The sequence below is a fragment of the Drosophila sulfurigaster genome, chromosome 3 (assembly GCF_023558435.1).
Source record: "Drosophila sulfurigaster albostrigata strain 15112-1811.04 chromosome 3, ASM2355843v2, whole genome shotgun sequence".
NCBI lineage: Eukaryota > Metazoa > Arthropoda > Insecta > Diptera > Drosophilidae > Drosophila > Drosophila sulfurigaster.
The window spans coordinates 8824402-8849687 of record NC_084883.1 but is presented as its reverse complement, the minus strand read 5'-3'; the positions used below and the strand labels follow the sequence as shown (position 1 = coordinate 8849687).

General features: G+C 36.1%; 1 protein-coding gene across 2 annotated transcripts in view; it reads left to right on the top strand.

Annotated features, from left to right (window-relative positions):
* LOC133846470 (metabotropic glutamate receptor 2) overlaps positions 1–25286 on the top strand; it is an 88538-nt gene that overhangs the window by 51505 nt on the left and 11747 nt on the right. The window contains exons 2-5 of one of the 2 annotated variants that reach the window (XM_062281469.1): positions 11341–12586; positions 16395–16537; positions 18586–18756; positions 19699–19843. In XM_062281469.1, the coding sequence (XP_062137453.1) occupies positions 11527–12586; positions 16395–16537; positions 18586–18756; positions 19699–19843 (1519 nt within the window). In that variant the 5' untranslated portion in view covers positions 11341–11526. The remainder of the gene's footprint in view (positions 1–11340; positions 12587–16394; positions 16538–18585; positions 18757–19698; positions 19844–25286) is intronic. The other variant, XM_062281468.1, reaches the window with a different exon arrangement.

Genomic DNA, 25286 nt, shown 5'->3' with positions numbered 1-25286 from the left:
CACGGAATATAAATCTCGCAACCTCAACATCCGAATTTGTCACTGCAAAGTGAAAAGCTCGAAAGCTCATTTATTTGCCATGCTAAACCAGCGATAGAGGGAAAGAGAGGAAAATGTGAAATGGCCATCGAAAATGGGGACAGCAGTTGTTGGTCAAGTATTTAGGGTGCCACGACCAGATTCATGTTGTGAATGCCACCAGGGACACGGACAATTCTGTCAATAATGTTGGCTGCCAACTGTGGATGTGCTTACATGTATGCACATTTGGTTACAGAGCCAAAATACCATAATAATTTGTCACACCAGCAGCGAAAGTGGCACCAAACAGGCTGCTGCTGCTGCTGCTGCTGTTCGTGGTTACTGATACATATAGTATCAATATATATATATAACTAGTATATATGTAGTATAGCTAATACTAAGTTAGGAAGCCAGTCGCAAACATTGAATTTGCGAGTTTCGCACTTCTGGTTATGTGGCAGGTGGCAAGTGGCAAGCAAACATGAAATAGATTATTTACAGCGCCATGCACAACGTTTTGTCCAAAACTGTGTGTGTGTGCCACAGCTGCTGTTTAGCTTTGAACCAGCCGCCCTCCCACTCGAAACGACTCGACTCGATTCGACGAGAGTGCACAAAATCCCGCAAAAAACATAAAAAATCAGAAGTGTGAACAGGCACTGATAAGCGGGAGAGCACAGCGGCTGTTGTCGACTTGTCAAAAGAAAAATTGCTTATAGCCTTACACGAATGCACAAATGAAATTGTGCAGGCAAGATTGACGGCTGTGGTAGTAAATGCTCATGGAAGCTTTTTCCCAGCCAGTCAGTCATTCGGTTTTTGCAAAGTTTCTACTGCTGTTCTGTTGCCAGTTGAGTGATTTGAATGAAAATCTATGGGAGCAGGTGATGTTAGCAACTTGAATTTACTGCTAGATTAACGAATAGCTCAATTTAAGGTTCGACACTGATTTACAATCACTTTGCAATGCGGATGGAAATGCTTTACGACTAAAGAAAGTCTATTGACTATATTGTGGTTGGATCCATAAGCTAATTGATTGTATTATAAGCAGTTCAATTGATTTGTTATTTTAAGCTATGAAGTTAGTTGCTGCGTATACGTAATATTACAAATGTTTCAATGCAAGATAAATGACTTGAGAATGAGTTTATTCATAATTATATTGATATGTAGTTAAATAAGTCAATTTTTAATTCAAATAATCCAATTGCTTTACATTATATGTAAGCATTGAAGTTAGCTACGACGTATACGTAATATTACAAATATTTTAATGCAAGATAAATGACTTGAGGATGAGTTTATTGATAATTAAGTAAATATGTAGTCTAATTATTAAATTTATATGCACATTTTGAAAAGCAATGAAGTTAACTACTACGTATACGTTATATTAGAAATCTATCAAATGATCTATTTTAATCCATTGACAATCCACTAACAAATTATCTAAGGCTATACATTTATTTGTGACGTATACGTAATATGAGAAATGTTTCAATACAAGATTATTGAGTTGAGGATGAGTTTGAGATGTAGTAAATAAGACTATTTATATTGCAAATAATCCAATTGCTTTACATAATACTACATATACTATATGTACATAACATGTAAGCAACAAAGTCAGCTATGACGTATACGTAATATTAGAAATCTTTAAAAGCAACATAAATGCCTTGAGGATGAGTTTATTCATAATTAAATAAATATGTAGTCTAATTAGTAAATTTATATGCAATTTCTTATTACAATATGTATAGAAATGAAGCTAACTCCGACGTATACGTAATATTATAAATCTTTCAATGCGGAATGATTCATTTTGGACCTGGTTGTAGTTTAATGAATCTAACTGATATACATGTAATATTATCTAAGACTATGAAGTTAATTGTGACGTATACGTAATATTACAAATGTGTTATTGAGAGACGATTGACTATAATAACAAATTTGAATTCATTGGTGACAATAGTTAAAGAACATGGTTGCAATTCAATCAATCAATTATTATGAAAATCTAAGAAGTCAGCTGCGAGGTAAAAGTTATATTAGGAGCAATTTACAACTGTTTTCATGATTTATTCGACCATATATTAATACAGATGTAAATAAAAGCAAATCTATGCATTACTTAGAATTTGAATAACTACTTTTAGTAAAACAATTCAATTAAATGTGTACTGTTATTGAAATGTTTTGTTTGTCTATCACAAGTAATTATGATGCGCATCTAGAACAATTTACCAAGTCGATATTCATTTCAAATTGATGTGTGCAGAATGCTTGTAACTACCTCAAATTTAACCACACACACACACATATGTTGATTTAATTAACTTGTTTTTGTTTTGGCCAAATTCCTGAAGAGCAAAGAACGTTAAAGAGAAATGCTGACCAATAATAATTACAAGGATTTGAATTTGTAAGCCAACTATTTGGGTTGGATAACTATAAATACTCGCATTAAGCTACGCAGCTTAGGAATTCAATTAGCCAAATGGGCGAATGTTGTATGCATAGTTAGTGGACACACACAGAGCATAAGACTCCACACAACAACCCAACTTCATACCAATTCCTTTTGTAATGCATGCCAAATGCGCACAAAAGTATTCTATGCAAAAATGCCAACTATTTGTTATTTGGCCCCAACTCAACATCAAATTCAACATAGAAACTCTGGCATTTTCTGGTGTTGCCAACTGATAGCGAACTCTCTGCCCATTTGCCAGTGGTCTCAATAATTTAGTAGCCGCTCTTTCTATTTGTGTGCAACACTCGCTGTCGGACTTGTTGGCCTGTTGGACGCTTGTTAGGCGCGGTCGACCACAATGCTAGCTGAAAGTGTGTGGCCATCACGTTTGTCTATTTTTGGTTGTTTTCGTTGTTTTTTTTTTCAGGTCTTTAGTTGTTCAGGTGTGAGGCTTTTCATGTTGTTGGCGCTGGGTAAACAGCCGCCCAAATTGACGTGCCGAAAACTGGACAAATTGCACGCAAACATGGCAACAAAAAGCGTTTGTGAAGCCAAAGGAAAGCGAAGTGTCTAGCGAACGCACTTCTGAACCGGGGGCTCAAAGCGAACCCAACAACTTGGAGCCCACCAAAAATTAATTATGAAAATTTTCACTTTACGTCTGAGTTTTTGGTTACTTGTAACTTTGTTAAGTTAATGCGTTTATTTGGCGTGCAGAATTTAATTATGAAAATGGCTCATATTTCAACAAAGTGAAATGCTGCAACGTTTTTGCTCTTTTGCCACTTTAGTTTTGTATGGAGAATTTTGTCAAATAACACCAAGTGTGTGTTGTGTGCTTTAAGTTTGCCTTATATCAATTACATTGTCGAAATTCTTCAATGTAAGCTTAAATAGAGCTGGTTGACAAAAACAGCTCAAGAATGGCAAATAATTTAAAGCATTTCATTCTCGTTCCTTGAAGACGGTTATTGAAAAGATGTGTGAAATGCGTATTTTTAATTTTATACCACAATGTTGACCAATCACTCGAAGTCACCGTCTGTTAGCTAGCGATGACATATGCTCCACTATGCTACGCTGACATTTGATTGAGTTTAGTCTCTGCCTGCAGCTGTCATGTGAAAGAAAACAATTTGCTGTTAAATTGCTACATGGCAGCGCCTGTCGATTTCCTGTCAGTTGCTTTGCTTTCGTTTCTCTTCCCTGTTCCCACTCGCTTTGTGTTCTCTACGGCACGTGTCTACATGTGTTAAACAAAATATGTATGATGAATGTGCCTGTGGCTGTGTGTATAAGTGTCTCTCTCTTTCTCTCTCTCTCTCTCTGTGTGTGTCTGTATGCAATAACTACGCATTTAGATGGCACTTCCGCAGCTGCACTTTGACTGTTTCTGATTCGCATATTGTGGCACTTCCTCATTCATTTGTATTTGATTATTTCACCATAAAAAGCATTGATTGCTTTTTATTGTTTCGCTTATTCCATTTTGTTCCACATTAGACATATTGCCATCAATTAGTTTCCTGTCACTGCCTTTCATTTTATGTTACCTAAGAGGAATGCGTCAGAAGACAAACTATTCTCAATTAATATTATACTTTACTTTGTTATGGCCCAGAATTGTTTCCTGTGATATGGTTAAAATTAAATTCAATTTCCCTTTTACAAGCCATTCGGTTTAATATACTATATATGTAATTAGAATAAAGTTTGCAATCCTTTGCTGCCATTACACGCAATAATGTTTAAAAGTTTCTTAACCAAAACTTTTTAGTTAACGAAAATTTGCGCATCGCTGCGCATGGATAACTTTAAGATTCACCTCAGACCTCAATGATCTTAAGAAGTTTGTGTGTAAACCCTATTCACATTTGCTTTGCCGTCAAACACACATTTATATGTATAGTATATATGTATGCTTATGTGTGCGGTGCAAACAATAAGAAAGAGAAGAAAACCTGTTGTTTGAGCTGCGTGCCTAGACGGGATTATTAGCCGCATTTTGTGGCCCAAAGGCGAAAAGCGTTAAACACACGAAACCAATTACAATCCTCCCATTTTGTATTTTTGGCTGAGCACATAACTTGCGATGCGATGCGATGCGGGTCGTAATATTGAGTAGAAGATGTTCACCTATATTTAGTCTGGTTGGCCCACAAATCTCAGGTATTTTGCCAGCTAATAAACTTTGCCTTAAAGTATTTGGTGGCAAAGTTTCATTTGACTCAGAGACTGCGGACTCTGGACTTTGTCTCTAGCATATTTGTATTAATATTAGTTGGCCTCGGGCAAGCATGAAATCCGTATGTATGCGAACCGTATATGGGTTATTTATTTAGTTTAGCTTTAGCTTTAGCTTTAGCTTCAGTCTCAGACACAGACAAAGACGGAGTCCAACTTCGTCTCTATCCTCACTTCTGTCTCTATTTCTATATTCAGTCTCTACGAGACACGTGCGTCGAAGTACGCCCACATTTCTTTGGCAATTTTTATGCGCCCAATATCAATAATTTTGTAGGCTTTATTGTTATTTGCGCATATTTTTATGTATTTGCTAGTACGTTTCGTACGTTTCATTCATTCACCCGCGCCGAAAGGATGAGCAAAAGTTTTGCTCTGGCACGAAAAGTTTTTACATCGCCTGGGACCGACCGGAAATGAAAGTGAAATTGTTTTTCCTAACGTATTTACGTTTGTTGACCTTTATTAAAATGACTTTTATGGCTTTTGGCATGCCATCCATGGTCATTAATATGTTTCGCGTAATGAAATCGACAATTATTTGCAGCTGGACAAGTAATGACAGTGCTGTGAAGCTAGATTTTTCGATAAATTCGAAGTAATTAAAGAGTTTTGGATTCCAAGAATTTCGCTATTTGCATAATGAGAAACAAACAGACGTGTTCGACGCAACGCAACTTTTTAGCTTGTAGAAATAGTAACACCTTCAATATCGGTTTCAAAATGTTATATATAAAATATTATTTTAAATTACTATTAAAATTTTATTAATAATATACTATTCCATTTATCTTTGATTAAGATTTAAATGAGAAATAAGCAGACGTTTTCGATTTATTACAAAATCTTTGTTTAAGAGTTGGAAAAAGGGAAGCAGCATTTTATTGAGTTATGACAAATATTAATACATTAGAGATCGAATTATAAAAACAACGAATCTCGAACATTTTTATTCGTATATGTATAAGATATAAATTTGTTATTAAAGTAGGTAAACTTATTTTTTTATTTTATAACTTATTGACCTAATTTCTATTTCGCATTAATTAAAATTAAAATTTATTACTTTACTTTAATGCAATGATACTCACTGAAGCTCATATATTTTATATATATATTTTACATATTGTATTAAACTAGTATTCACAAAATATACTATGTCTTGTGAAAGCACTTTCAATTTATATTTAAGTTAAGTTTAATTGAATTATGTGACTATGATGGAATGTAACTTTCTAAAATTTGCATTCTAGATATGTGTTTTATTTAGATGTTTTTTTTTTTTATTCTAATGTAATTACTTGGGAAATACAAGAAAGTGTTCTGAGCCATATTGAAGTACATTTTACTTCCCTTAGATCTGCATTCAAATTTAATGTAGTACTAGATCTCATACTACGATTCCGTTTGTCACAGGTAATCAAATTAAAAATTTGTGTGCAACTGTCAAATTGTTTTGAATTTGAAATAAACATGTCGCAGTCACAGTCTCTGACGCTGTCGCTGCTGTTGATTACCTGACAGCTACATCCTCGCTTAAGTACGCAGATATGCCGGAGACACTTTGAAAGCAACTGCTAGCCTCCGGTTGATTCCATCTTCCGTCTTTGCCGATCCGTTTCACCCCGTTGCCAAAGCTTTGCCCACGCACAGTGCCAACGAAATTTATCACACACTCGCAGACATTTGTTACTGACGTAGACAGGTAAGAGCAGGAGGTAAAAGTAAAGGCAAGAGTTCGTGGAGGTCGCACATTTGCATCTGAGCTTTGAATACGTTCTAGGTACAGCTGTCAAAGTTATTCATATTTTTGGAAGCAGCATACTTTTGTGCTCAGCATTTTGGCATTTTTACATGTGTTGCTATTAATTTTTTGCTCCGCCGCGTAGCAAATTGAAGACATCGCATAATCTGAGGCTGAGACTGAGACTGAGGTGAATTTTCCAACCTGGATGCTGTCAAGCCATTAGCTGCAGGACGTCGCGCTGACGTTGCCCAGGTGTCGCATTGTAATTGTGCGTGTGTCGAGTGTGTGTGTGTGTATGTGCGGGAAAAGTATGATTGAATGTTATTTGATGTGAATTTTTAAATTTCTTTATGCGCTCATTCCGTTGATGTTATTGTTGCTGTTAGGCTGTTGACATTTATGTAAATGTTACAATTTGTTGGGCACGGCAATACACGGCTGTCAGTGAAATATGAAGAGCTTCCTTCCAAAAAAAAACAAAATTCCAGCACTGTGAAGTTTAAAGTGGCAAGTGGCAAAAGTTTCTGATTGCCAATACTGAAATACAAACAGATCTCGACTTCGAATTCAAGTTCGAGTTCCAGTTTCCTTTGGCAATTATATCGCTGGCTTTCATTATGCAAAAAGTCAAGTTAATTGCGTGACATTTACAATATTTAAATATTCGTTTGACACACACAATCAGCAGCAGCAGAAGCAGCTACTTATCAGTTTGCTGCTATAAGTTCGACTTTATTATACGCGTGTATATACAATTTTGAATTTAATGCCTGGCACAACAATCCACTCTGATTGTCCCTCGGGGCTAAATTGAAATGCATAAATTACGGGCTTTGCACATCTTTTTTGCACAGCCTACTTATCAGCACACCAAGTGTTATTTCATGTATATATTCAATATATATATATATATATAACGTGTGCAATACGAGTATTCTTGTCTATAAAGCAATATTGGCTTTTAAGCGGCCATTGCGTATCGAGTGTTTGACCTTATGCCGGCTTAACGCCCACGCTTCAAGTGCCAATTTATGCAACTTTGGATGCTATCGATAAAAATCAATTTGTGGAAATAGCGGGCACAAAAACAGAAGCATCACGAAGTACAACAACAAAAAAATGAAATGTAGCCATGCGATACACAAACAAATTGGCCACATTCAAAGTTGTCCTCGGCACTCACAAATTATCTTAAAATCCAGGCATTGGCATTGGCATTCGCATTCGCAGTCGCATTTGAATTCCCCATCATTTCAATACGTACATATTTCAATCTGAATGTCAGTCTGGCAAATTCAAATAAGCACAAAAGGAGGGACATGGACATGGCAGGCGAGCGAACTGCTCAATCAAATCAAAGCCGCCCCACAACAAAATGCAAAATAAGACAATGAATGGGGAGGACAAACGGGAATGACAAGTCTGAGGCTAGTGTCAGAAGCAGTCTCGCCATTTACACCGAAGACATGAGAAGCATAAACTAAGCATAAGCCAAGATAAGACATCGAATGCACACATACACTGCGTATGCTCGATTTTCATAAATCATTTATTTGTATGCATAGAGAAGACGAGTGAGTCTGACGAGTCTTGTTTTATCGCTCAGTTATGAGTATTAACCTTGACTGCGACAGGATTGGATTAATTTTATTAATGAATCAATTCATTCAAACCAAAACTTGGTAAACTTGAGCAAATACCTTGCTCAAACTTAAATACCCAAATCCAAATCGATGGCGACGAGTGAGATGTAGAGACAGAGAGAGAAGCAGAGGCGACAAATGTAATCAAAATAAATTACGAGCGTGTAAGCAGCCTCCGGTGTCTATTAAGGGCAATAAAAGGAAGGCACCATTTGTTTAACGCAATCTCATTATTAGATGCGACCCAAAGCCGACGGCACATCTGCTTCAGCTTCAGATTCAGCTTCAGCTTTAGCTTCGGCTTCAACTGCGGCTGTGGCTGCAACCCACCCAGTGACTGCGAGGTTCGACCCCTGCTCTCTCTTTTGGCCTCACCTTCCACTCTCATCTACAGCTTGATAATGCTCCTGATTATGCTGATGATAAGTAATTTTGTAAACTCGAAATGCAGACCGAGCTGAACCGACGATGCCTCTAAAGCGGCGTTAATGCGCCCGTTGATTAGTCAGTGCTGTAGTTGAAGACTCAGTCAATGTCTTTTCCCTCTTTCTCCACCTTTCTCACTCTCTTTCCCTGTAAGGTGCGCCGACAAGCCAACAAGCTCATTATGCCGCCAACAATTTGATTAATTACCACTGCCAGCCTGGTTGTATGCTACACTTTTTTTTCTTTATGTAATATTATGTCCCTGTCCTGCGGCATGGGGTCGCCTGCAAAGGATTTCTGCACTTCCGTTTTGAGCTTTGCCTTCGTGCATAAATTTTATGCAAAATTTAATTTACCGCTGGGCAAATTCTGGGCAATAATTGTTATGCTAAAGTTGCTGCTAGCTATTTTTCCAAAGCTCTTAGCCGTAGCAAGGCTTTGTGCGTCTGACATTTATAAGCTGGGCTACAGCGACTTGGGACTTTATTAAGACTGGTATTACATTAGAGTTCGGTTGCAGCGCGATCAAAGCGGGCAACGACAATGCCAGTAACCCGCAATGACAATGCAGCAATAAATTACAGTTCTTTAACATAAATAAAAGGTCAAATAAATGCTTAAGTACATTAAAATAAATAAGTAATTAAGAAACCGCAACATTCGAGATTAACAGCTACCTATTTTCAATAAAACCTTTAAATTATTACCTTTAAAATATACCAAAATAATATACCGAAAATATACTAAATAAAAATTAATATAAATAAGACAATGCGAAAATATCTTTATGCCTAATATATAATATACTGGCAAATAGTAAAATATACTAAAAACACTAAAAAAATAAATTAATTTATAGTACAATTATCACATTCATAATACAGTGGCGTGCAAGTGTGAGTACATGTTTGCAACTACTGACTTTGGGTTCGCATAAAAAAGTTATTAGTAAAGTAAATGAGTCCAAATTTTTTGTGTTTATTCTTTGAATATTTATTAACAAAATCTTATACAAAATATACCAAAAAAATCTAATTGGTTTATTTACGAAATAAAAAACAAAAAAAACTCGCATGTACTCAGTTATGCTCATTTTGAACACTTTTCAACAAACGTTTTTTTTTTTAAACTTGGTCCAAAGATCGATATTTGTAATTGTGATATTTATTCATTTTGGTATATTTTCTACCAAATTTGGTATTATTTATTTTAGAATAGCTCTCCATTCTTACTGGACTCGGCGCTGCATCTCGCGCTAGCTTGCTGGTACTGATTCGTAGAGTTCCAATCGATTTTTCATTATCGACCAAAAATTTTCGATCGGATTGAGATCAGGACTCTGTGCTGGCCACTCCTTTAACTTAAAATGTTGTTTTGCGATCCATATTTTGAAGATTTTGGACGTGTGTTTTGGATCTCCATCTTGTTGAAATGTGATGTCTCTCCCCTTATATGCACATTTGTCAACAAAATCGCAAAGATGGGTCTGCAAAATATCTAGAAAGTCTTCCTTTTGCATAGTATCATCTATTTTCTTAATTGGTCCAACGCTCCACCAAGTAGAACAGCTCCAGGCCATGACAATTCCTCCCCAGTGTTTCGCAGTTCCTTGTACGTGGCCTATCTGCAACGACTTTTCAGGCTTCTTCCATAAAACTTGGGAACTGGACGACTGGAAAATACTTATATGGTCTGATGAAACGAAATTGAATCGATTCCAGTCGGATTGTAAACAATATTGTTTGAAGAAGCCTGAAGAGTCGCTGCAGGGACGCCACGTACAAGGAACTGCGAAACACTGGGGAGGAATTGTCATGGCCTGGAGCTGTTCTACTTGGTGGAGCGTTGGACCAATTAAGAAAATAGATGATACTATGCAAAAGGAAGACTTTCTAGATATTTTGCAGACCCATCTTTGCGATTTTGTTGACAAATGTGCATATAAGGGGAGAGACATCACATTTCAACAAGATGGAGATCCAAAACACACGTCCAAAATCTTCAAAATATGGATCGCAAAACAACATTTTAAGTTAAAGGAGTGGCCAGCACAGAGTCCTGATCTCAATCCGATCGAAAATTTTTGGTCGATAATGAAAAATCGATTGGAACTCTACGAATCAGTACCAGCAAGCTAGCGCGAGATGCAGCGCCGAGTCCAGTAAGAATGGAGAGCTATTCTAAAATAAATAATACCAAATTTGGTAGAAAATATACCAAAATGAATAAATATCACAATTACAAATATCGATCTTTGGACCAAGTTTAAAAAAAAAAACGTTTGTTGAAAAGTGTTCAAAATGAGCATAACTGAGTACATGCGAGTTTTTTTTGTTTTTTATTTCGTAAATAAACCAATTAGATTTTTTTGGTATATTTTGTATAAGATTTTGTTAATAAATATTCAAAGAATAAACACAAAAAATTTGGACTCATTTACTTTACTAATAACTTTTTTTATGCGAACCCAAAGTCAGTAGTTGCAAACATGTACTCACACTTGCACGCCACTGTATATGTACCAAAGAATAAAAATTTAACTTCGTGCAATAACACGGTTAAAAATACCGAATATACAAAATATACCAAAACACTAAAATATACCGAAAATATTCTGACATTTACCTACATATTGAATATAGGTACCATAAAATGCATGTTTTAGCACAAAATTTATAATACCCTTTTACCCTATGGGGAACGGGTATAAAATAAATTTAGCGCAAAAGCAGCAAAATTTCAACAAACAAATCCACAAAATTAATTAATTTTAGATAAAGTGTTCCCGGTAAAATATGTGTGCATATCAGAAACAAGCAAACTGTGACTGCAATTTAAAAATGGAACAAGTTAAACGACAAATTTGCATATCCAAAAACAACAACAATATCAAATGTTCGTAAACTAGCAAAACTGAAATAAATCACAAAAAACACTTCAATTAAAAGTTTGGTGCAACAATGAAATTAGCATGCTCCAACCAGTTGTCTCTACATATTTGTGTTTCTCTGCTCATCATTGTTGTGCTTGCGGTCTTTGGCGAACGAACGATAGCTGCCAGTGTTGAGAATGCGGTAATTGGAGATATTCGCGAAAAGTGGATAAATGACGACGAGCAACAGTCGGAGCAGAAGGAGAAGGAGAGGGAGAGGGAGAAGCAGCAGCAGCAGGAGAATGGACAACAGCAGGATGAACAGTTGCTGCTTCCACTTGAACAGTTTGACAACTCCATAGCCGCAAGGTATCGCCATCATCAGCAGAAACATCAACATCACCAACAGCACCAACACCAACACCAACATCAGCAGCAACAACAGCATCAACACCGCCAGCATCTGTCTCATCACCGTGCTCGGATCCACAGACAAAGTCATTACAAGGCCTTGGAGTTGGAGCAGCGACAACAGCAGCTGGGCAAGCACTCGCATTGGCGTCATTGGTCAACACCTCTCCCACTCCCACTGCCTCCCTCGCCCGATTATGTCAACGATGGGGCAGAACAACAACAGAGTACCGAAAACTTTGACTATGGCAACTTCGATTTGGAAAACTATCAACGCTATGCCAACATCGAATTGCCATCGGGGGCTTCGCCACGCTCCGGACGACATCGCGGACGCCATGTGACGCCCCATGGCAACAATGTGAATAATGTGATGGTCCCGTTGATCTCGGAGCTGAGTGGCAAGTATCTACGCTCGCTGCCCGATTCAGTAGACTTTCTGCAGGATCGTCTCTATCCAACGCAGCCGCAACGACATTGGCCCGTCAAGCGAGAGGCGATTGTCGAGGGCGATGTTATCCTGGGCGGCCTGATGATGGTCCATTCCCGCGAAGACAGCATCACGTGTGGTCCCATTATGCCACAGGGTGGCATCCAGGCCCTCGAGGCCATGCTCTACACTATCGATCGCATCAATGAGATGGATTTGCTGCCGAACATTACGCTGGGCGCCCACATCCTCGATGACTGCGACAAGGACTCGTATGGCCTGGAAATGGCCGTTGATTTCATAAAAGGTAAGTCTGCAACAGACAACATCTCAACTGTGTGGGTTTCCGTTGCTGATAAGTTGTGTAAGAGCCACAAAGTACAATGGGAAGCCACATCCGTTGAAAGAACTTTTCGAGAAAAAAGTGCGGTTGTCATTTAAAAATTAATGTTGTAAAAAAGAGATTCACATTAAGTTAATTGCTTTAAATGAAATTAAAGCTAAATAAAATTCAAATGAATTTGAAGTTACAGAGTTCCCTTTGTTGTATTATCGAGTTTCCATAAAAGGGAATATTTTTTTAAATAAAAAACAACACGAAATCCATACACCATACATAATTAAATGAATTGCAATATAGAAATTAAACTAATATTTATACTCTGCTCATCCCTCGTAATTTATGTACTATCGAAAAATAAACAATGAATTATTGGATATCAAACATTTGTGGCCAGGAAAATTTAAATTAAATATGCAATAAAGACAGATAAAATAATTTAAAGCCGTTTCACGCAATTATGTATCAATTAGTTAAATTGCTCTGAAATTGCATTTCAAATATGTCAATAAAATTTAGTTTCACTAAAGCGCTTTGTTATCAAATAACATAAATCTCACTTAAACGACCATTTAAAAGCAAAGCATGTATTATTAAATTGGTTGATATATAACTTAATAGGCGATTTATAAATTTAAAAAAGCAGACCTCAAAGTTATTTCTGAATTGATTATCAAAATTAGTTTACAAAAAATACAAAATTTTGTAGATGTATTATCTGGGTTTTGTAATGAATTAAATCTTATTTAAAGTACAATAAACTTGTCATTCGCTTGTTGAATATATTACTTATACAAAACTTTTGTAATGAATTAAAGCGTACATTAACTAACACTTAAAGATCTCTGTAGAAGAAGTATTTATTATTCCCTTATTTGATTACTTGTCTATTCGCTTCAAATTTCAAGAATACAGTATCCACAGTTGGAGTCTTAATTCTAATGAGATACACCAACACACTCTTGAAAATAAATTTAATCCGTAAACTATAATTTAAAGGCACCTTTGGAAGGAGAAGTATTTATAATTTACTTGTTGGATCACTACATCCATAGTTAATTGCTGTCACTTCCAATATTAGAGGAATGCTTATCAAAGTATGTTTATGACACTTTTGCATTAAATTAAATGATACTTAAACTACCATTTAAAGGCTCCTGTAGCACTTAATATTCACTTGTTGGATATATTGCTTATTTAATCGCTTTCACTTCCAGTTGGCTACATTAGAAGAACGCAGAAGTCGAAGCTGGGGCTGTTTCGATTAACTCGAGTGTCTTACAATTCATTAATAAACAAAATTAATAAATAAATTATGCGATTCTCAGCGGGCAAGTAGAGCCAACAAAAGCGCAGTTCTTTAAGCTCTAGCTGAGCTCAACTCATGCGCCAAAACTAATATACATAATTCCCCTAAGACAAAACGGCATTTATTGAATTTCCAAAGACACACACACTTGAACCGAAAAGGAAGAAAAAAAGAAAGCGTTGGAAATATGTGTGTGTGTGTTGGTTGTGCAAGTCCCACGTGTCGATGCCAACGAAAATTAAGTGCGCCGCCAGAGATCAACGCAACCGGAAGCAAACGAAAGTGGGAGGCGAGGGCGAAGGCGGAGGCGGAAGTAAAGGCCACATGCTCGCATGTTTGTTGTGAACAACGTTTCGCTTGGCTCTTTGCCATAAACGTGGCGCTTATTACATTTATCTGGCGACAAAAAGGCGCAGGAGACAATGTCAATGAGACAGCCACAACGATCTATAATCAATTGCGCCAAGATGTTGGGACAGGACGGCAGAGCATCCTTATTGTTGTTGCCCTTGTCCTTGGGCCTAGGCCTGAACACTTTCTAATCTCCATAATTTCATTATTTATGTGCGCAGCATGGATTTATTTGAGCGACGTGCCGCAACGACTAGCAAGCGCATGCCTCTCACATCTGACGTATGAAAAATATAATTTTCCAAGTCACTGAATTATATTGACAGGATTAGGCATACCGCAAACTATGAGCCAACCAACCAACCAGCCAACCAGCTAACAAGCCGTTCCTCCGTCTGTTTACAACCGACAAACACAGTGTCTAGCTGCCAACAGGCTGAAGCCAAAATACAAATCATCATCATTGTCATTATCATCATCATGGCAGCAATTGAGAGGCAGCCAACAGCCAACAGCCAGCAGCCAGCAGCCAACGGCCCCATAGAGTTAATTAATTTGTATTTAAGTGCAGCTGCCAAAATATGGGCGGCATCAATGTGTTTGTGTGTGGGGCGTGGTTCACGCATTATAATACTACACCCAAATATTTCTAATCTGCAAAACAGCCTTTGTGTCTGTCGGACTGAGCCAGATTGTGAGAATCATTTACTTTCGTTTAATCTTTAACCACAGACGCAGCTTAACCCCGACACAACAGTTATCTTAATAAATAAAAGTATTAGACATCTAATTGATTGAGTGCACTAAGTCGAAGTGTCTTTAAATTTAAGATAATACGTACAACAGTATAAAGAAATAACTACAAAATCTACAGTCGAGTGTGCTAAAAATATACCAAATCAATATACTGAGAAAAGACAAAAATATACGGAAGCCTATATCTGGTAACATATCTGTATAACAGAAAATATACTAGTTTGTCAACCAAAGCGACTAAGACCCGACAGCTACAGTCAAATGCGTTCTACTTTGAGATACCTGAGAAAAAAATGGCGATGGAAATCTATAGAGAAGATGTCTCCCTCTGCCTGTCATATACATTAATTAATGTTAAATACCCTTCCACCCTACGAGTAGCGTGTATAAATCATTTTAAATGCGAATTATTAATTCAATACAATTTAAAGCAATGTAGATTTAATAAAATAAACATATCGATTGAAATGCAAATGATCAAATCAAGCGAATACGATATAATTTCCACGCAACCAACAAACAAAACAAAACATAATTTGTAGCGAAATAAGCAGAAAACTTCCTATTTTTTTTGCTCTTTATTATCAGGTAAAAGTTGAACAGCAACAAAATTGAGTGAAGTGTAATAACAATTACCAAAGAAAAAAAAAGTGTTGAGGTGGAACATTTTTCCACTATTAACCCGTAATGACCTCGGTGAACTGCTTAATGGCAACTACAGTTCAGTTCACTACAACATGCAGCAAAACATAGAAAAAGTTTTATAATTAGAAAAGCATAAATAAAAACAGCACAACATTTCACAGAAAAAATAAAAATAAACACAGCAAGTATGCAAATGAATAAAGTCCAGAGAATACTTGGGGTCGTCACATCATTTCAACACAAATGAAGGGAGAAGCAAAACTGCAAAATGACCAACAAAGTTTTACGCAGTTATATTTTTCTCATTTCAGTAACTTCAAAGAGTTTGCGCAGCTTTCAACCAGCGCTGACAAAGTTGGAGCATTCATTTATAAATTTGCCAGCGGCACTAGACTCCACATTTAATTTTTTTTATTCAAATAACAAAGTGGTAAAAAGTTAACACATGCCGCAAGCGGACTAACTTCCAAATGACTGAATAAACACAGTACAAATTTAAATGGGAAATAAATGCCACTTAAAAAGAGAATTTTTAAGTAAATTTAATAATGTGCGATAATCGAAATAATCCTCATTATTTATTAAATTTCAATTAACAAATCCCCTCATTGAAAAATACTTGTTAATAATCGTCTAATGCCACATGATTAATTTCGCAATTAAATATTATGAAAATCTGACAATTAAAACCAAATGTATCCTTTCTCTTTGCAGGCTCTATTAGTAACATTGATGATGCGGAATATCATTGCAATAAAACGCAAGTGCGCAAAGTAATATCTGGCGTGGTTGGCGCTGCCTCCTCTGTGACATCCATACAGGTGGCCAATTTGTTGAGATTGTTTCGCATCCCGCAGGTACGTTGAATCTACCATACACAATATGTAAATACATATGTACCATACGTATAAAGCATGACCCATACTGCGTATACGTAACATTTCTGGTTGCATGCTGACTGCCAACTTTTTTCTGCCAACTGTGTCCACAAAAACAAACTTGTGGCTTTGCAGTTGCAATATGTTAGCCACACACGGTGGCTGGGCAAAGTTTTTGTGGTTGCAATTAAAAAGCACACAAATTTTGTCGCATGACGCCAACTGTGAAATTTGTTCAAGAAACCGAATGGTACGTTAAATTAATTCTGTGCTTAGAAAGCAACAAATCAAGTTGAGTGCAGCATTTGGCCAAACAAGGAAATATCAAAAAAATAATTATGTCAAGGGCTTGTACAAAACTCTTTGGTTTGAGTAAAGCAATTTCATTTTTGCGTCCAGAAATCACGTTACTCCACAAAGATTGAGTAGCCGCAGAGTTGCCGCTACGTGAGTCAAGAGACGACAATATTAGTAGCTAGGCAGCAGCAACAGCAGCAGCAGGATAAAGTGCCTGAAAGTCCTACATGGACCATAAAACACATACGACTACACGCGCCGAACATTGCGCATTCAGTGCAGTCCGGAAAAAACAACTACTGAAGTACTTCAGTTAGCAAATGGTCATAAATCAAACGTGAGCATTTGATTGCATTTCGGTTGAGCTCCTGATAGTTTTGTGGCAAACAAAAACTTAGTCAGCACACGGATATAAAATATGTACTCCACTCTCACATCTCGAGTAGTGGAAATTTGAACAGTTCTTCGTTTCTCGAGAAGGTAAAGTTGACATTTGACTGACTTTTCATGTGCGATTTTTTATGTGATTTTAAAGCCAGATTGTGCTCGAAGGTCTTGGCTTTGTTGAGGATGAAAAATTAAAAAGTTGAAGTAATTACAAGACAATTTATCAAGAATATTTCACAAAAGTTTGTCAGAGTGTGTCCTTAAGCTGTTTATTCCCCAGTTGCATGTGAGATTTGTGGGTTCATAACGATAATGCGGTAGACGAAAACAAATGTACACACACACAAACACGCATTCATTCACCTCACTTAAATGCTTGAACAAGTTTCCGCAAAGCGACGACAGTTCGCATCATTGTGGGGAATTCATTATCTATCTGCAAAACTGCACAAGCACAAACACTTTGCCGGAAAATTCGTTGGCAGTGTGACGAAGGAGCTGTTGCACAGACGAGTGCGCTCTGATAATAATGACACTTAATTAGAAATCAAGAAGTTAGCTAAACACTTGTAACACTTGTCTAAGGCGAAGGCGTTTGCATTTCCGTCTTTCGCGTGCAATTCGATTGCAAATTTGCTTAATTGCCACGCCCCAGAAATGGTTCCGCCTTTTTGGTTTCAGTTTCTAGCGATTTTGTGAGTCAATTGGCAAAATGCCATGGCGTTAATTTGTGCGTGAAATTGGATTTTAGTGGCATTCGCATTGGCTTTAGCTTTGGCTTTGGCTTTGATTTCCTTTTAGCACCAAAGCAAACTTAGTGAGAAGTGTGAAGCTTTTGCGATTTTTTGACTTTGACTCACATCTAACTGCATTGTCTGTGGATTCTGTGGTTCGTTGCCCGTCGAGCTTTGCAAAATGGTGCGAATAACTACATCTGAGATGACAGCTGCCGAGCATAAAGCGGAATTAAATTTTTTGAAAAGATGTCGGACACATGCTGCTGGGGAATGCTACCGAAACGATAAGCCACAAAACTAGAGAGAAAAAAATATATGTATGTTAGACACGAACAAAGCAAACAATGGAAATGTTCACATATGCAAACAATATTTAAAGCTGGCTTTTTGATAGCCACATTTCAATTGTTTCTTATTCATAAAGCCAAGTTTGTGACATGATATTTTTAAACTGCAATTAGTCTAAGTAAAGTAAAAATTTGCAAAGCAAAGTGTCTCTCAAGGAAAACAACAGCTTGTGTTAAGAAAAAAAAGATCACAGGATATGCAATTCAGTTTTCTTTAAGTGGTAAATGTAATGGAATACTTCACTTTAACTTTACACAGGTCTCTTACTTCTCGACCAGCCCAGAGCTGAGTAACAAGCAACGCTTTGAATACTTCTCACGCACCATTCCATCCGACCACTATCAAGTGAAGGCCATGGTTGAGATTGTCAAGAGCATGGGCTGGACTTATGTTTCGATTATCTACGAGGAGAGCAACTATGGCATCAAGGTGAGTGCACTTGAAATTTTCAAAAATGTTTTGCCCAAGGCAAGTAAGTTGATTGAGAAAAATGTCACCTTAACTAGAAAGGCATCAATACATTTATATTTAATTAATAAAAGTAGTCAGCTGGATGACATATACTTTAATTTATTTATATACTATATAATTTGTACAACAATATTTAAATTATTTGAATTATGAAAGTTATCAATTTATTTATATTTTATTAATAGAAAATAAATGTAAATAATTATAATATACACTTATGTTATAATGTTAAGTTTATCAAAAATTTTGATTTCTAACTTTTTGTATTGATCATCTGTCCTTATGAGCACTAAAATTTATTTTAGAAATACTTCAGTGTGGCAAATTTTGTCTACTTTGCCTGATTTGATTAACAATCTGGTATGCAATATTTTGACCTCTGTGGTATATTTCTAAAGTAGTACTTCAGCGGTATACCAAATATTGTCTTCAGTATATTTTTAGTATTTTGTGTTATATTTTAAGAATAATACCATATTGGCTTGTTTTTATTAAAAATGAATAGTGGTTATTTATCAGTTGAGTTCTTTCCATTGTAGTTTTTTGTTTATATAGTTTTTAATGTGGTGATATTTCTAATTTCACGGTAGTATAGAAAAAGAAATTTTCACACTTTCTGTATTTTAAATCAATGGCTTAAATTCACCTCAGTCAAAGCCGAATTGTTGCATGTTCATTGACAGTTTCAGTTGTGTGCTTTTATTTTTCGTTTCCTTTTTTTTACCCCACCAGCTACGTGGTGCGTTGCATGTTTGTTTTGCGGAGAGCTCTCTGTTTTTATTGCGTTAGCTAGAGCGCGGAAGCAGAACACAAACCAGAACCAGAAAACGTTTCTGGGTATCGTTATTCCATAGTTGAGATAGCAAAACTGCATTTCATTGTGTTCCTGTTTTGTTGCAGGCATTTGAGGAATTGGAGGAGTTACTGGCACGCCATAACATTTGTATTGCCATTAAAGAGAAGCTCGTCAAGGATTCGGGAGTGGCGGAGGATATTGCATACGACAATATTGTGCAGAAGCTGTTGACGAAGCCGCGGGCTCGAGGTAAGTGCCACACTACCAAAAACGACAACAAAAATACACTCGGATAAGAAAATATATATTTTTGGAAATTAAATGTCAACGGATACTGTCCCTCAACGCGTTGGCACTTGCAAAACTTTCACAGTGCACCAGAGGCGTGTCGCGGAAACAGCTTAAATAAAATTGCAATATTTAAAACAACACTACGAACAATTTGCTCTGTATTTTCCTGTTTTTTGCACTGCACTTTTTACGCATTGTGCTGTTTGCAGTTACCCAGCTTGACAATGCTTTCAGTTGGCCACGCAGGAAATTAAAATGTTGCGCCAGGCGACTTCGTAAATGACAAAACAAACTACTAAAGGGCGTTTGCCAAATTGCTTGACTGGACTTTTCAAGCCAACAAAAAAGCAGTAAGGCAAACAAGCTGTGAAAATAAAAAAATTACTTACAAATTGTATAAATGTGTTCTGGCATTTGGCTCATCTCAATTAAGCTCTCTGGAGCCATTTAAATTATGAACATTCTCTGAAGTATCTGTTGCGCAATTGAATGTGGTTTCATATAAATAGTTTAAATCGAACATATTGTATAATAATATTATTCATCTGATCTTTTAATAAATTGATTAATAAATAGTAAGGTTTATTTGCAACAAAAATAATGAATTATTTAACAATCGTGCTAATATTATTAAACAATCAATAATTACACATCGTGTATTGCAGTTTTACGAACGAACAAAAATGGCTTGACCAGTAAAGTGGACGATAAGTTTATTCATAGTTCTTTTTTGTTCAGTTGCTTAAAGTTGTTCCACTTTTCATTCTTGTTCAGAAAAGTAACTTTTGATTCTTTACTCGTTTTTGTTTACGTGTTACAGACGGATACAAACGAGGAAATAAAATCAAACGAACAAAACGGAAGACCTACTTTGCAGATCAAAAATGAACAAATAAATAAATAAATATTTATAAATTGGATAAAAAGATTACAATATAAGTTTTTTTTTAAATTGCATACATTCCTTCAAGAATTAATGACCATTGGTGCACAACATAAAATTCTCGCTTTTGAGACCATTCTATCTTAAAAGTATATACATTTTTGATATGATAAGATACAAATTGAAGAAGTTAAATACATTTGTATCAGCTGTTGACAATCAGCTTCAATATTAGTTATCTATATGTAATGTAATTTCAATATAGAACTTTATCAATATACCAAATGGTACATTTTTGATACTTTGCGGTATAATAATTTAGTATATTTTAAAATGAATACAGCACTGTTTTTGTTTTCCTCACAATGGTTATCGGGTATCTCACAGCCGAGCTTTCTTACGTGTTTATAATTAAACTTTAATTTTTATGACAATTAATTCATTTGCTGTTAATCATTTTCGCTGCAGCTTTAGCTTTATTCTGTTTATAATATTCCCAAATGTAGCCATACTTAAATTGGCTGAACACTTTCGGGTAGAAGCTTAAGTCGTCTGAAAGCGTTGACAAACATAAATAATGAAATCTATTTCTAGAATATGAATACGAAAGCAATTATCCTCTTATTAATGCTTTGAGCGTATGAATACATCTTGTGTTCACTTGAGTTATTTTTATATGCTTGACAACACTAATTAGAGCAATCAATTACATTAGTTTGAGGTTCTAGCTTATCATGCACTATGCGTACACAGAATATAAAATGATGTAAGTTATTTGCTAAATTGCCACAAGAATACTTTAGGTTTCGAGTTTTCTCTTGAGTTTGGTTTGTCAACGTCAACAGCAATAATAAAGAGAATGGCAATTAAATACCAAAATGCAAATTAACAAAGCGATAGCAACATACCATAAACAATATCAAGTGCAAATCAAAAACTCAAAAGGCGTCGATGGGAATCAAACATTGTGAAAGCCAAAAACAATAAAAACGAAAAACAAAGGAATTTCTTTCGATACTTAATTAAATAAGACAGAAGGGAGGATTGGAGGAGGTACTTGCTGTGAGCAAAGTGTTGGCCACAACTTATCAACATGCAAACAATAAGGCAAGAAGAAATACTCTCGATGTCCTCCGCCCTTCTACGCAGCCACTTAACGGTCCGCATTTTGTCCTTCATCTTCAACTCAGACGGAGTTTCATTTTGAGTTTCTTGCCAGATTTCAGATTCTTGAGTCTCCCTGCTGCTAATGATGGACAAAGTGTAGCAGCAGTCAGACATTGGCAAGACGTTCTTTTTATTGACGCCTGACTCTCGATGGTCAGCAAGGAATCGCCTTGTAAGACACTCAGACTCCTGGTGATGTTACTTTCATTGTTATAACTTTCATTGTTATGGACAGATAAACTGAGGCTGACACACGCTCTTCCACTCACTCTGAGTGTTCTGTCTTCTGTGCCGACTGCAGTTGTCACATCTTATCAGCAACGACAGCAGCGATGTCTCTTACATCCCCTCATCTACATTTCACCTCACATTCTCATTCTTATCGCAACTTCATTGGCGCCTTTGTTTCTCGCCATAATTTTGCTTTACTTTCCCGCCTCTCTGGACTTTTTTGCTTTCCCTCTGCTGTGCTGTTCTGTGTCCTGTGCCAAACTTATCGATTTGCTTTTGTGTCCAGCTGAAAGTTAGACGGAACTTAATCAGGCGCAGCAGCAACAGCTGCACAGTGGCAAATGGAAAACAAAACGAAACCAGACGAGACGAGTCGAAGCGAGGTAAGGGAAGGCGAACGAAAGAAGCAAAAACTTGATGATGCCTTTGTGCCTTCATGCTTCAATGTTTTCTATTGGATTTACTCTCAAGCACACGCTTTGTTCTATGTGACTGACCAGCTGAAAGTTTTCGATACTATCACTGTTCTTTGCATTCGTATTCACCGATTGCACTTACTATATAGCTTACAATAGTCAGGGGGATCAAAGAAATTGAGCAGGACGCTCAAGAAGCTAGTGCCAAATCCGTACAAAACTTAAACCAAACTATCGATTACATTTTATACTTTAACTTATGTATCAATTCTGTTTCAGAAATTTAAATTAAATATATCGAATTTTAGTTAGCAAAATAGTTGTGAAATGTAGATACAACTTGAATTATTCTTATTTTATCAAAACAAAATCATACAAAATAAGAAAAATTGTTTGATCCCAAACAAATTGTTTACTTTTTCTTGTATTTATTTTGAAGTCCAATGAATATTTTTAAATGTGTACAATAATTTGTATACCCACTACATATAGAGTAGAGAAGTATTGTGGCAATCACAATAATGGGCAATAAAGCAACATTTAATTTCACTACCATAAAATTTAGATTTTTAAAAATCGAGTTTCCATTCATGAACAAAAAAAATCTTATTTGACTTCGCAGTGTTTAATTGCAATCATTTTAATGATTTGTTATGAAATTATAAATTATATAATACATATATAAAATCCAAAACAAATAAAAAAGCTACAATGTGAGTAAAAGTTAAGCACTGCAGTAATATACCTCAAAAATACTAAATACAAATAAATATACCGCAAAACTTCTAAAAATAATCCAAAGATTGTTTTTGATATAATGGTATAGTACTATATAAAGCTTTCTGTATACATATTTGGAATTTTTTACGATATATTTTTGGTATATTTTAGTGAAATGTTTTTTATATATATATTTGGTATATTTTAGTGAAAATGGGTAACGGATATCTCACAGTCAAACCCACTCGACTGTAGCTTTTTAACTTGTTTGACTTGCTTTTTCTTTTCAATTTTATTCAAATTAATATTTATTCAACATTTTTTAAAGTAACATTTTTGGGGTAATATTTTTATCTCTATTCACCAATCGATTTTCAAGACAAACAGAAAAATAGTTAATGAGGCCGTACAAGGTGCTAAAACTTTGCTTTTTTTGTATGCAATGTTGAGCCTAAGTCTCAACAATAAATTCAAGCGCAAAAATGGCGAGAGTCAAAGCTGACGGAATGCGATAAAGAGCAAAAACATGTCAGGGACCGACCAGAGAACACAATACATCTACACCGAGAGCACATAACATGGCAAAGTTTACCCCCGTCGGCAGTTAGCAGTTGGCAATTCGCAGTAACAGTTACAGTTACAGTTTGAAGCATAATTTTTCAGGCAACGACACGAAGAGCAGACGCGGTGGAATCTCCCACATGCGGGAGTATGCAAAACTCTTGGCGAAAATACTTTGTCAGTTTGATTAATCGACGGGTGAAATGAGCGGAGCACAAGGGCAAGGCTATAGAAACGGCGAAAAGGGGAAGGGGAAAAGGGAAAAGGACTGTGTCGGTAAACGGCGTCAAATCAGAAATCACAATAAATAATGATTGCGAGGAAACCCTTTTTGCAAAAGGTTGGCGGCGGCTTTTGCTTTTGCGATGCTCAGTGCATTTTTTTTTTTTAACGACTCCTGATGGCGCTTTTATGTAAATCAATAGACGCCACACAGAAGTCGAATGTTATTGGCCCGAAATTGTTGACTGCGACTGCTGTGCCATGTGCTTTTCATTGGCAGTCGAAGCTGATTAATGGCATGCATAAAAAGCCGAGACGGTAATTATTTTTAATATACATTTCCAAGGCAGTCTGTAACTGGCATTTGATTAATATTTGCAATTCGAGGCGTCTCTATACACATTTTTAACACCCAAAATCAATAAACAAACATATAACTCGACTAACAAATGCCCTCTACTGAGTCCTTCCACAATTATATATGCAAACATCAAAGTGTAATATAAATAAAAAAAAAAACGAATATTTCTCGCTCTTATCTTTGAGCCAATTCATCTAAATATCCATACCCACGTAATGATTATGACTGCCACAGGGCATAAAAGCGAAGTGAAAATGCTTTTGGAAAAAATAATTGTGTACCACAGGGCGTATGATTGACGTCGTTTGCATTTGCCGTCATTTAAATTTGGTCTGAAAAATGATTTGAATTGACGTTTTTATTTTATTTATTTCCTTTTTTTCGTGTGTTTGAAGGTTTGTCATGTTAAATGTCAAAAAGTTTTGGCAATAAACCGTTTGTGCGGTAGAGAAGCGTGTTTTCGATCCGGAAATACATTTTTCACACTTGTTCACAGTTGGTTAAAGCTTCGATGGCTTTCAAATAGCAGTGACGTATAAATCAAATCAAACGGCTTTATTCGTGCTCCAATTTTTTTATGTCATTTATAACTAATTGAATTAGGAACACTTTTTATAGTTTTTCAGCTTATATGCAATCAGTTTAAGAATTCAATTTAATCATGATCTTGGCTTCAGCCTGTCACAGTATTTTTTTGTTTTATTGCTGTCTTGATGTCTGCATCAATATTAAAACAGATTTCTTAAGTACCGCGCACGTTTGTCGCCAGCAGCTTGCAAATTGAATTGCAGCGAAAAAGCCATAAAGAAATGAAATAAAATTGTTGAACAAATTATTGTA